Genomic DNA, 12,500 nt, shown 5'->3' with positions numbered 1-12,500 from the left:
AAAGTCAAGAAGCTTCCCTCTTTAAACTTTGAGTAGTGTTCTGGATACTTTATGGTGATTTCAGTGCTTGATGGCTTCAGTTTCTGACTTAAGCAAACAGTTTAGCCTTAATTTGTGTGTGTACACACACACACACACACACACACAGAGTTATTCATACCCCTGGCAAATGTTGATTTAATGTTGATTTTCTCTTGACCAATTTGTTCTGACTGCAAATGAAAGGGCTGTAAGACAATGTGGGAGAAACATTATGAAAAATGGCATGTCCAGTATAATTCAAAGTAAATGGTAACACTAAAACAATGCGATTTTGGAAGGAAAAGATCAGGCAGTCTGCCGAGAGACCTGCCCCAATAGGCGGTATTGGACCGTTAGACCACATAATGATCCAAAACACACAGCCAAACAAAGCAAGAAATGTTGATACAGAGAACAATATCAACAGCTCAGAGTGGCCCAGCCAGAGTCCAGTGTTGGTTTCAGTCAGAGCAAACATATTGGTGAAGAGGTTAACAAACATATTAGTTAATCAACATTAAATCAATATTTGCCAGTTGTGTATATACAATTGTATTCCAAACTGAATATTTGGTACTTTACAGAGAGCTGCAACAGAAATTGCTTGGTTGCCACTTTGGCTGCTCAAGTCAACTGTTGTCACATAAAGACCACCTGTTATAGTTCTCCGCTGTCTGGCCCTGACCCCTGACCCCTGACCCTTCCCTCCTCCTCCTCCTCCTCCTCCTCCTCCTCCTCCTCCTCCTCCCCTCAGGTGGCCTGCTGTGGACCACCGACCTGGCGCCCTGCATCAAGGAGCTGCTGTTCCACCTGCTGGCCGAGCTCTTCCGCAAGATCCACCAGCTGGAGCAGCGGCGCAGCCCGGCGGGCCTGTCCAGCTCCATCGCCCTGATGCTCAACCCGTGCCTGGCCGTGCTCATGGGCCTGCAGACGGAGATGCGCAAGCTGTACGACCGCGAGACGCAGAGCTGGCTGCAGGCGGCCGGGACTGGGGGAGGAGGAGGGTCGACGGGGGGACAGTCGGCGGCGGCGGCGGCCTCCGCGGCGGTGGCCCTGGCGTCGGAGCAGAGCCGCTTCTCAACGTACTTCCACGCGCTCACGGAGGTGTGCCTGGCGGTGGCCGAGGTGACGCTGCCGCTGAGCGTGGGCGGCGGCGTGGGCTCGGGCGGGGTCGGCATGGTCGGCCCGGGCGGCGCCCTGACCTCGGCCAGCGCGCCCAACCTGAGCGACTCCTCGTCCTCGTCCTCGTCGTCCCCGGGCCAGACGCCGCACAGCCCCAGCCTGCTGTCCAAGCGCAAGAAGGTCAAGCTGAAGAGGGAGCGCGGCTCAGCGGTCGCCGCCGCCGTGGCCTCCGGTAAACGCGGTTCGGGCGGCGGCGGCGCCCGCCTCTCCGAGAGCGACAGCGCGCTCCTGAACATGGCCGGCGGCAAGCCCGAGGACATGCTGTGGTTCCACCGCGGCCTCACGCTCCTCATCATCATGCGCCACCTGGCCAGCAAGGACCCGCAGGGCCTGAGCGTGACGGGCGACGCCGTGGCCGACGCCTGCCAGGCGCTGGTGGGCCCCACCGCCCACGGCCGGCTGCTGGTCATCTCCGGCGTGCCCACGCACCTGGAGGAGGCGGCGGTGCGAGCGGCCATCCGGCGCGCCTGCAACGCCCACGGCGGCCTCTTCAAGGACGAGATCTTCATCCCGCTGCAGGAGGAGGACCCCAAGAAGCCCAAAGGCTCCGCCTCCTCGTCCGGCTCGTCCGCGCCGGACGGGAAGCCCGGCGACCGGCCCGGGCCTCAGGGCGGCGGCGGCGCCGTCAGCGTTAGCGTCGGTAGCGGTGTCGGTAGTGGACGGGCAGAGAGTCCGGACAGCTCCAGCAGCGTGACGCCGGCCATGAGCGTCAGCGCCTCGGCGTCCACCAGCCAGACGTCCGTCTGCAGCTCGTCCCAAGGCGGCGGCGGCGGCGGCGGCGGTGGCGGTGGGAGCGGCGTGTCGCGCACCGCCAGCGAGCTCTCCGTCGACCAGGAGCTCCCCACGGCGGCGACGCCCAACGCCGCGCCTCCCCCGACCCCTCCGCCGCCCCCGCCCCCGCCCCCGCCGCCGGGGCCCGGCCAGGAGCCGCACACCGTGTCCAGCCAGGAGAGCCTGGACATCTCCCTGTGCAGCACGGGGAGCCTGGGCAGCCTCGGGAGTCTGGGCGAGCCGCCGGACAGCGCCGACACGGCCTCGGGGTCCGACGCCGGCTCCATGTACACGGTCACCTCGCTGGACAACAACGCCGGCCTCAGCCGCCCCATTAAAGGATATGCAGTCATAGAGGTGAGCACTGGTGGTGGGAATTTGTGTATGCCAAGTGTTTATGGGGGTAGTTAGATTTGCACAAAATGTTCATGCATCTCTGCCTTATCTGTTGGAGATGTTTATCAGTGGCATGCTTAGCACTCACTAATCATTTACTGGGCCTGCATTTTATTAGCCCATAGTGGAAAAGTTACACTTTTGAAGCTCATTTGTCCTTAGACCTCAACAGTCCCACCCCTCCACTTAGTTATGTCATAGCTGGTTTTAAGTCATTGACGATTTTATGGCTTATACCAAAGATCCCTCATTACTGACAAGATGGAGCAACATAATACATAATAATCAAATCTCTATGGAAGCAAAATTCAGTTCCTGTCTACTTAAAGAGGCGTGTCGCAAAGTCGTCATAGTGGGATATGGATCTCTGTCAGATTGGCAAGCAGTTCAGTTCTAATGTACTGTAACGTCACTTTCTAGGTCTGCTTAAAGGGGGATTTTGCCCCCCGGCGGGAACAGAATGCGGAAATGTTCGAACGTTTGCGCCTCTCGCTCCGCTTTAACCCTCTCTGCTTATAATCTATATGTGGAGAAATGATATTGAATTCTTACTTCTGGAATCGTCTGTGGGCGTGACTGTTGAGCTCTATTGAATCGTTTATTCTGCATGTAAGAAGCGGTCATTGTCATCATTGACCTCTTGACCTCTAGGTTCGAGCTCGTGCCAAAGTGGAGAAGATCCGTGCCAGCCTCTTCAACAGCAGTGACCTGATTGGCCTGTCCAGTTTGGAGGGGGAGGAGGAGCTAATGGAGATGACCAATGAGGAGATTCTGACTGCCTCCAGTGTCAACCAGAGCTTGTTTGACACCCAGGGGAGCTCTGCTCTTGAGGATTACTTCCTGGATAAGACCATCCGAGGTTGGTATTTACACCGTCCATCAAGGCCATAGTTACTTACTGCCTTATTTCATTGTACCTTCATGGAATAGTACATTATTGTACAAATAGAGATATCCTATAGATACAGTAGATACTGTAGATCTTTTCCTCTAATGGAGAACTCCATTCTGGTCCACACTCCAGATATTGTCCTGAGCATTTCAACCAAAAGTAAATCATTCGGAAACCTGAACATGGTTTGGTGCTCACATCACATTTGTTTTCTGTGAACTGGAGTGTGCGTGTCAACCTACATGTTAGTGTGCACGCAACACCTTGTGTTGATGACTCATCCCATCCTTCCTTGGTTCTGTTCCAAACTGGTGGATGTGCGGACTGGTTCACTAGTTAGCTGAAGGGAACCGGTTCAGGAACCAGGAACTCTCCTACCCGTAATAGATCAGCACAGCCATCGTTTGAGCCATTTAATCATATGTTAGTCTACCTGTTTACACGGTTTCATTTGCATTACCATGCTGTTGAGTGTGACCTGCAGGCTGAAGCTGGTCCTGTGTTGTCCAGGTGACAAGCTGGTTCCCGGTGCGCGGGATGTCCTCATGGACATCTTCAAGAGCTGCGTGCTCTCGGAGCAGATGCTCAGCCTGACCCCCACCAAGCCCGTCAAGGTGAGCGACATCTACCTGAGCAAGGAGCAGATCAACTCCCAGACGCCAGGCAACCTGCTGCACGTCTTCTTCACCCACGTGCGGCCACCAAAGAAAGTCCTGGAGGACCAGCTCACACAGGTAGTCAAGGCATCTGCCAACATGCTCCACAAAATAGTCCCCTACGCTCATGTTGACTGTATACACATTGATTTGTGGGCTTGTGTTCTTGTGGACTTGTGTTCTTTGTGTTATAACCACATTTATTTGCTTTGTTGATGTGCTTATGAATAAGCACTGAGGTCTATAAGACCTCAAATGGTTTTCCAAATCTAAATGAAAAACTGTCAATTGACATGTTTGTGTCAATATGATGTGTGTGTGTGTGTGTGTGTGTGTGTGTGTGTGTTTTTGCATTTAGATTCTACGCAAGTACGGCACAGCAAAGCCCAACAAGACCAAGTTCAGCAAGGCAGGCAAAGAGCAGCACCAGGGCAAGGTGGTGAGCACCAAGAGGGCCATCACTAAACCGCCCAGCAAGGAGAAGTCCGTGCTCAACAGCGTCAGGTCCGACCACTCTGCAGTTTTAGACCCGGTCATGTATGCATCCGTTCCCATCCTCCTCCTCCTCCTCCTCCTCTTCCTCTTCCTCCTCAACAGTCTTCTTTTCCTCCCTCACTCTCTCTCCTGCTCTGTCTTCTCCTCCACTACTCTGAGGAAGTGCTCATGTCCCTCTGTTAAATGGTTTAAAGGTGCAGTCTGCAATTCTGGTAAAAAGTTGCTGACAGTTGAGGTCAACAGCCAGTCTGATTTACACCCTTATCTTGTATGTTTCTGGAACTAAAATGTTTTGTGGTTAAAATTGTTCGATATGTCTTGGTCTGAGTTCGTCTCTCATTTGAGTTTAGAATTAGATGACTCACAATGGACCACTAGAGAAGCAATACATTTCATTTGTCAAAAAAGTGTATTAGATCAGAATTGCAAACTCACCTTTTTAAGCATGGTTTCATTCTTTTTTTTCCCCCTTCAAATTCATGAATTGCTTTAACAGTCAGCCACCATAGACGTAGTCTCCATAATTATTCTAGATTGCATGGCGGGGGCATTGTTGGTCTGACTCCATCATGATGAAGTGTGCTTCGTGTCACGTAGCCCTGCATAATTAGTGTGGAACGAGTGTATGTGCCCATGTGTGATTAGCACTCATTTAGTTTAATTATAAGGCTACATCCTCGTGGCCTGCTTAGAAAAATAGCAAAAACGACAGAAACGTTCCTCCCACGCGTCGAGGTTATATCCGTCTCTCCTCCACCAGGACGGCCCTGAGCGAGAAGAAGCCGGTTCTGAAGCCCAAGTCCCCGGAGAAGGCGCGGCCCGACGAGAAGGACCTGGAGAAGTCCCCCGCCAAGAAGCTCGAAGGTACATTCCTAACCCTGCTGCCCACACTGAATGACCTCTGTGTACGATAATGTGCCACATGAATTAACCTCACCTTGAACTCACCTTGAACTCTAACTTAGTCTTTGCCTGTTAGCAATAGATAGACACTACATGCCTGATGTAGGCGTTTATAAAGAGGTCCCTTGGTTCAATTGGCAGGGCAAATGGTAGACCAAGGTGCTATCAACACCAAGAACATGGGTTTGATTCTCAGGGAACTCACTGTAGTCTGAAGCTGAGACATGAGGAACCTTTTTGAGCAAAAGTCAGTGTTCCTCATAATTGTGGTTCTGACATGTTCCCATGTTCTCATTGCCATGATCATCCAATCAAAACATGGAACTGGCTATGTGATTGTCCAGAAACATTGCTCAAAATGTTGGCCCATGTTTTCGCGACTGGTCTGTGTCTATTGCAAATGTCTATTCATTCAAAAGAACCCCTTGTGCATTTAAATGAACACAACCAAAGTTTTGAAGATGAGCAATAGTTTGACATACTGTCCCCTTAAAAATAATTGTTCAGTAAAATGCATATTGTTATGGGTTTTTTTTTTGCATTATGTAATAGAAACTGCTATATGTAGCAACTTATTACAAAATGCAGGACATTTTATTACATATTGCTTTCAAGCAGTTTATCACAAAATTCAGCAGTTATTACATAATGAACATAATGTACACATGCGTTGTTACAAGCCCTCGCGTCAGACCCTCCCTTCTCAGTGAGACTGTTTGTAAATATGTTTGTGCGTTCACTTTACTAAAGGCCATGTTGCCCAACTGCTTATGTTTATGTCTCTGTCTATTTCCTGGCAGCCCCGAGATACTTGACACCTGTTTTCACGTAATCATAAACAACATGCGTATGTAGAATACGTGTTCATCCGCGTGCTATGTTTTCTGTGTCCTTACACGTGTTTATGCCCCCCCCCCCCTAGCGGTGCCTGAGGAGAAGTACCTGACGCTGGAGGGCTTCCAGAGGTTCACAGTGGACAGAGCCAAGCAGGACATCCGCAGTGTGTGGCGGGCCGTCCTCGCCTGCGGCTACGACCTCCACTTCGAAAGGTCAGTCTCAGCCCCTCCACATGACCCACATTCCCCCTCTTGCATCATTTACGACACATGATACTGTGTGTGCGTGTGTATGTGCGCGTGTGTGGGTGTGGGTGTGTGTATGTGTGTGTGTGTGTGTGCGTGTGTATGTGCGCGTGTGTGGGTGTGGGTGTGTGTATGTGTATGTGTATGTGTGTGTGTGTGTGTGTGTGTGTGTGTGTGTGTGTGTGTGTGTGTGTGTGTGTGTGTGTGTGTGTGTGTGTGTGTGTGTGTGTGTGTGTGTGTGTGTGTGTGTGTGTGTGTGTGTGTGTGTGTGTGTGTGTGTGTGTGTGTGTGTGTGTGTGTGTGTGTGTGTGTGTGTGTGTGTGTGTGTGTGTGTGTGTTGTCCAGTCCTTGGAAACGGTACACCGTGTTCAGTCATAGAGTGTCACTCATGACTAAAGTGTTTCTGTTCCTCCAGTGTACAGACTCCTCAGGAATAGATCAGGCCTACGGAGTAGACAGTGCCGTGTCATGCTGTGCTTATTTGAGTCAAGTTTTTAGTGCATGCATAGGCATCATTTTAGCACTAATGATGTTACTAAAAAACATCTCTGGGTGTGTCGTGGGTCTGACTCACTCTCACACTCACTCTAATCCAGGGGTGGCCAACCAGTCCAGCATGAAGACCCAAAAAATCCACACCACTCAAAAGAGCCGCACAACAAAAAAGATGCCATGCACACTACAACAGCAACAGTGACTTATCTCCCTCAACAATGGAATTCTCTTCTCTGATTGGCTGATGGGGTGGCCATTAACTTCGTATAACCTGCTACCTTCCAATGTGTTGCCCGTATCACACTTGAATATTAATTCGCCAAACTCGTTGCGAAGTTTAAATGAACCGTCACGTTGCATCCAAGCTGAAACACAGACGTTCTGAACATTGCAACATTGTAGCATATGATTGGTGGATTGTAGCTAGTTGTATGACATGTAGGCTATAAAAGTAGCGATCTTTCAAAGTTAAAGTCAATCAGAATCCTGGGATATGCCCGCTTGACAACGACTGGCTTTTGACCGTAGCAACCAGCCATTTAGAACTAACGACTAAGGGACAACGGCCGACGAGGTCGACCGGTTTGATGGAAATAATGGCTAGGCGGATGCAACTCCGTCTCCGTGCTTCGCATATCGCCGGAGTTCTAAACCTCCACCTAGCCATTATTTCCATCGAACCGGTCACCTTGTCAGCCGTTATCCCTTACTTACTGTATAGGCCTATACCTAACGAGACTTCTATGTTACAGTTTAAATAGCTCCAAGTGAGACACTTTAACCGCCCAACAAAAAGATGCCCACACTACAACAGCAACAGTGACTTACAGGCCTATCCCTAATGAGATGTTACAGTTTAAATAGCTCTTCTCTTTTTCTAGCATTTAAAGTGAGACACTCGGCAGATGCTACAAATCATCATTTTCAGGAATGAGTAGCAAGCAACAAAAAGCGCTTTCACACATATGCGTAAAGCCGGAGATTAAACGGAGGTTACACGGTTGGCCCGCGTGTGTGAATCACTTAACCGGACATTGATATCAACACGCATCACTAATCCCCCCTCACTTGTAAGGCGCTGACCCTACGCACCTTCCATTTTGTGTGCGCTGCGCAGGTGTACGTGCATTGACGCGCGGCACGCCCAGAAGGCCAGCCGCAAGTGGACGCTGGAGATGGACGTGGCGCTGGTGCAGTACATCAACCGCCTGTGCCGCCACCTGGCCATCACGCCCGCCCGCCTGCACCCCCACGAGGTCTACCTGGACCCCACCGACGCCGCAGACCCTCGCGTGGCCTGTCTCCTCAGTAAGACTCTGCATGCGCACACACACACACACACACACACACACACACACACACACACACACACACACACACACACACACACACTTCTGACACTGACACTGGACACTGGACACTGGTCCCGTCATGTTACTGGAGGGCATGAGGACTCTGTTGATGTTCTCCATCACGTACAGGATGTCCCAGTGAAACATGATGAGGAAGCAGCTGATCAACTCCACAGCCATCTACTACTGGTGCTAGTGTGCAATGATAATTCAGACAGACATATAGATAATATACATACATACGTACAATTATATATACAGATGTGATTGATGGTAGAGGGTAAATGCATTTTGCTCATGCATTCACATGTGCTAATGTGTTGTCCCTGTGTAGTATCCTCACTGTTTGTTTGTTTGTTTGTTTGTTTGTTTGTTTGTTTGCAGGTGTGCCTGTGGAGAGTCTGCGTCTTCGCTTTGCGCTGCTGCAGTCGCTCAACAACACGCTGGAGAGCTTCTTCCTCCCCCTGGTGGAGCTGCGCCAGACACACACCTACCAGAACAGCATCGCTGCTCTGCTGTGTGAGGCCAAAGGTGAGACACACACACACACACACACACACACACACACACACACACACACACACACACACACACTGGTATGCACATGAATACATTCAGCCGAGGGAAAAGTGTTCTTTGGAAGGCAATTAGGCTGAAACGTATCCTGAAAACTTGTTTGTGTGTGCAAACGTCTAATGCTAATGATACATGGGAATATTGCTGGGCAACCACGTAACCAGTTCCATTTGTTCTGATGGGAAGATCATGACCATTTACCTACAAATGATTAAAGTTCTCCGGAAAAGAACTTGTCGGACAATATATCAATGGAAATAGAACAGAACCACAGTAACGACGAGGAACATTGCCTAGCAACATTGCTAGAAAAGTTGTCCGAAGTGTCATCAACTTAAAGGGCTGTTCACACCAAGAACAATAACTATAAACAAATATTGTTCTCGTTAATATGAATGATAACGTTCACACGTAAACTATAACGATAACAAAATGAGGAACGATATCGTTGGGGATCACTTTCTGAGCCATTAACACGAGGAGAGACTTCTTATCGTTGGCCAGTGTGGACGCTTTTATCGCTAAGGTTATCGTTATCATGTGTGAATGCTGCTTAACATGTGTGTAATGAATATTAGAAATGTAACAAAAGAAGTACACTGGCATCAACTGAATCAGCAAATGCACTCATTAATACAGCTGTAGCTATTGTGGTCCTGCTGGACCTTGCTGTGCTGTGGCCACCCGTTGTGACCATGGAGGTATTATAAGAACTGGAGAAAGTGAGCAAGTCCCGCCCCCATGCATTTCAATGGGAATGCTAGGCTAGTGAAAAGTGCCAAAATGTAACGTTTTTTTCAGGCTTCAACATGGCGTTTCAAGGGGCTTGTTTCCGGTGCCGTTTTGCTTAGCCAATTAAGTGACAGGTTACTGACTGACGTAAGGTACAGAAGGAGAGCTTGTGCCCACACTAAGCTTGTGCATGAGCTGAGAGTGGAACAGCCACCAATCAGCATCTGATCCGCATGAGGAGAAACGGCACCGGACATGATGTATTTCTGGAAAATGGCGACGAGGAAGTGCCTTGCTAATCGGCGAAGCTAATCAGTCAAATCCTGACCCCCTGGTTGTGACCGCTCTCTCTCTGCTCAGGTCTGATCTTCTACGACACCAAAGTGACGGTGATGAACCGCGTGCTCAACGCCACGGTGCAGCGCACGGCTGACCACGCCGCGCCGGAGATCACGCTGGACCCGCTAGAGATCGTAGGAGGTGAGTGGGAGAGGAGAGCCCCCTCAGGTGTGCTTCTGCTGCTCACCTGGTTGGGGCTTCATCCCTCCCCTTGTGTTGTCATCATCTGTTCATATGTGTGCCTTCTAGATATAGCCCGTAGATTGTAATTCATATTGGTTATACCAAGCGCAGACATTTTTGCGGTTTTGATGCAATTTTAGCCACAATTCAGTCGCAGGTGGCAAAGTGTTTAATCGGGCCGATTTCCCGTCCGATCTGTCATGTAGTCTGATCCAAGTCAATTTCTGGCATGTGCGAAATTTTGATCACTTGTCTTGCAGTATGAGCAAGTCGAGCATACAGTGTAAGCACAGCAATCAGGTTAGATTGAAACATGTAGCGTGAGTCACTGTATCGCATGCAATGGAAAAGGAGTCTCCAAAGAGTCAACTGAAATGATGTGTGTGTGTGTGTGTGTGTGTGTGTCTGCGCGCGTGCTGTAGGCGAGATCCGCTCTCCGGAGAACACCTACTTCTGCCAGGCGGCGAGACAGCTGGCTTCGGTGCCCTCGTCGCAGCTGTGCGTGAAGCTGGCCAGCGGAGGAGACCCCACCTATGCCTTCAACATCCGCTTCACCGGCGAGGAGGTCCACGGCACCAGTCAGTGGCCACGCGCTCTCCCCAATACACACACACACACACACACACACACAGACAGTTATCTATAGACATACACACCCGCAGCTACTCATAAATCTTCTGCTCCACACATGTACTCACAGGCTTTCACCTCCTCTTCACACACACACACACTGACTTTTAATAGTTCTGTACTGTGTGAATGCACATTGTTATCACATGCTCACATCCCTACACACAGTGTGTGCGTATACTCCTCTTCTGTGCCCCCCCTCCTCCCACATGGCAGTTGCTGTGTTATCTTCTCTGCTCATCCGAGTGGAAAACTCCACTACTCTGCTTGCTCAGTTTATGGTTGACAGGCAGGCCTAGAGAGGCCACGGATGTCAGCAGATTGATAAAGATTTCCTGACTCATTGTTTGGGGTCCTCAAGGTCTTTTTTTTCCCTCCCTCTCATGTGCCCCACCCCTCTCTATCTTTTCCTCTTTTTCTCCCTCCCCATCTCTCTCTTTCTCTCCATCTCACATAACCCCCACCTCTCTATCCATCTCTCTCTCTCCCTCACTCTCTCCGCCCCCCTGTCCCTCCCTCTCTCTCTCTCTCTCTTTCTCTCCCTCCTTCACTCTTTCTCTCTATCCATCTCTCTCTTAGGTGGGTCATTCCGTCACTTCCTGTGGCAGGTCTGTAAGGAGCTGCAAAGCTCCGCCCTCTCTCTGCTCCTCCCCTGCCCCAGTGCTGCAGCCAATCGGAACAAGGTATGCCTCACACGCCTTCCTGTCCACTGGAACAAGTACATGCAGAACACCACACTGTCATCATCTGATGTACTACATTCAGACAATTGTGCAAAAGAACCTTGTAAACATGTTTTGAGTGTGTGTGGTTTGATGTGTACGTACAGTACGGCATGTGTTCTTGTATCCCTATGTTACGTGTGTGTGTGTGTGTGTGTGTGTGTGTGTGTGTTTTGTTGTACTCAAAGGTATTTGTGTCTGTGGGAGGGGTTGTCCCTTTGTCCCGTGTGTGTGTGTGTGTGTGTGTGTGTGTGTGTGTGTCATATAACTGGGTCTTTGTTGAGGGGTGGGGCTCTCTTTGTCGCTAGTGTATTTGTGTGTACAGTAGGTGCATCTTTTTGTCCCTAACGTTTAAGTGTGTGTGTGTGTGTGTGTGTGTGTGTGTGTGTGTGTGTGTGTGTGTCCAGGGGAAGTTCATCCTGACGCCGTGTCCCATCAGCTATGCGGAGGAGCAGCTGCTGCACCTGTTTGGCCAGCTGTTGGGCATCGCCATCCGGGCCGACGTGCCGCTGCCCCTCGACCTGCTCGGATCCTTCTGGAAGGGCCTGGTGGGCGAGCCGCTCGACCCCGACGCTGACCTGCAGGAGGCCGACCTGCTCACCTACAACTACGTCAAGAAGTTTGAGAGTGTAAGACACACACACACACACACACACATTCTATCTAGGTCACTCATACACTCTTTCACGGTTGCATTGATTAGTTGAAAGTTTGAAAGTGCACAGCAACAGTCAGAAATCTAGAAAATCCTGCCATAGCTTTGCACGATACAACTCCAAGCCCTCCCTTGGTAGAGTTGAACATTTAGGTTACAATTTTGACCACAGGTCACTGGCAACCAAGAGTGATTCCAGTCACGCTTGCCCAGTGTCGTGTCCAGTCCTGAGACGGTGTCATCTGACCACATCTGCGCTCGCTCTCTCTCGCTCTCTCTGACCCTCTCTCTCTGCCCCTGTATTGACCCCTCTGCCAGTGCCATTCATGTCATGCCTGAGATGTGCACTGAGGTCAGATCTTACTGTTCCCCTCTACTCCTCCCTCTCTCGCTCGCTCGCTCGCTCGCTGTCTCTCTC

At 50.4% G+C, this 12,500-nt stretch overlaps 1 protein-coding gene across 8 annotated transcripts in view; it reads left to right on the top strand.

Annotated features, from left to right (window-relative positions):
* Positions 1–12,500, top strand: part of LOC134059391 (probable E3 ubiquitin-protein ligase HECTD4) — a 71,760-nt gene that overhangs the window by 51,092 nt on the left and 8,168 nt on the right. For 5 of the 8 annotated variants that reach the window (XM_062515755.1, XM_062515752.1, XM_062515754.1 and 2 more), the window contains exons 61-72: positions 776–2,331; positions 3,022–3,229; positions 3,773–3,996; positions 4,277–4,455; positions 5,174–5,277; positions 6,239–6,365; positions 8,011–8,201; positions 8,630–8,776; positions 9,914–10,033; positions 10,498–10,653; positions 11,285–11,388; positions 11,835–12,056. In XM_062515755.1, the coding sequence (XP_062371739.1) occupies positions 776–2,331; positions 3,022–3,229; positions 3,773–3,996; positions 4,277–4,455; positions 5,174–5,277; positions 6,239–6,365; positions 8,011–8,201; positions 8,630–8,776; positions 9,914–10,033; positions 10,498–10,653; positions 11,285–11,388; positions 11,835–12,056 (3,338 nt within the window). The remainder of the gene's footprint in view (positions 1–775; positions 2,332–3,021; positions 3,230–3,772; positions 3,997–4,276; positions 4,456–5,173; positions 5,278–6,238; positions 6,366–8,010; positions 8,202–8,629; positions 8,777–9,913; positions 10,034–10,497; positions 10,654–11,284; positions 11,389–11,834; positions 12,057–12,500) is intronic. The other 3 variants (XM_062515758.1, XM_062515759.1, XM_062515757.1) reach the window with 1 other exon arrangement.

The sequence above is a fragment of the Sardina pilchardus genome, chromosome 16 (assembly GCF_963854185.1).
Source record: "Sardina pilchardus chromosome 16, fSarPil1.1, whole genome shotgun sequence".
Classification (NCBI taxonomy): Eukaryota; Metazoa; Chordata; class Actinopteri; order Clupeiformes; family Clupeidae; genus Sardina; species Sardina pilchardus.
This window is presented reverse-complemented; position numbering and strand designations above follow the sequence as displayed.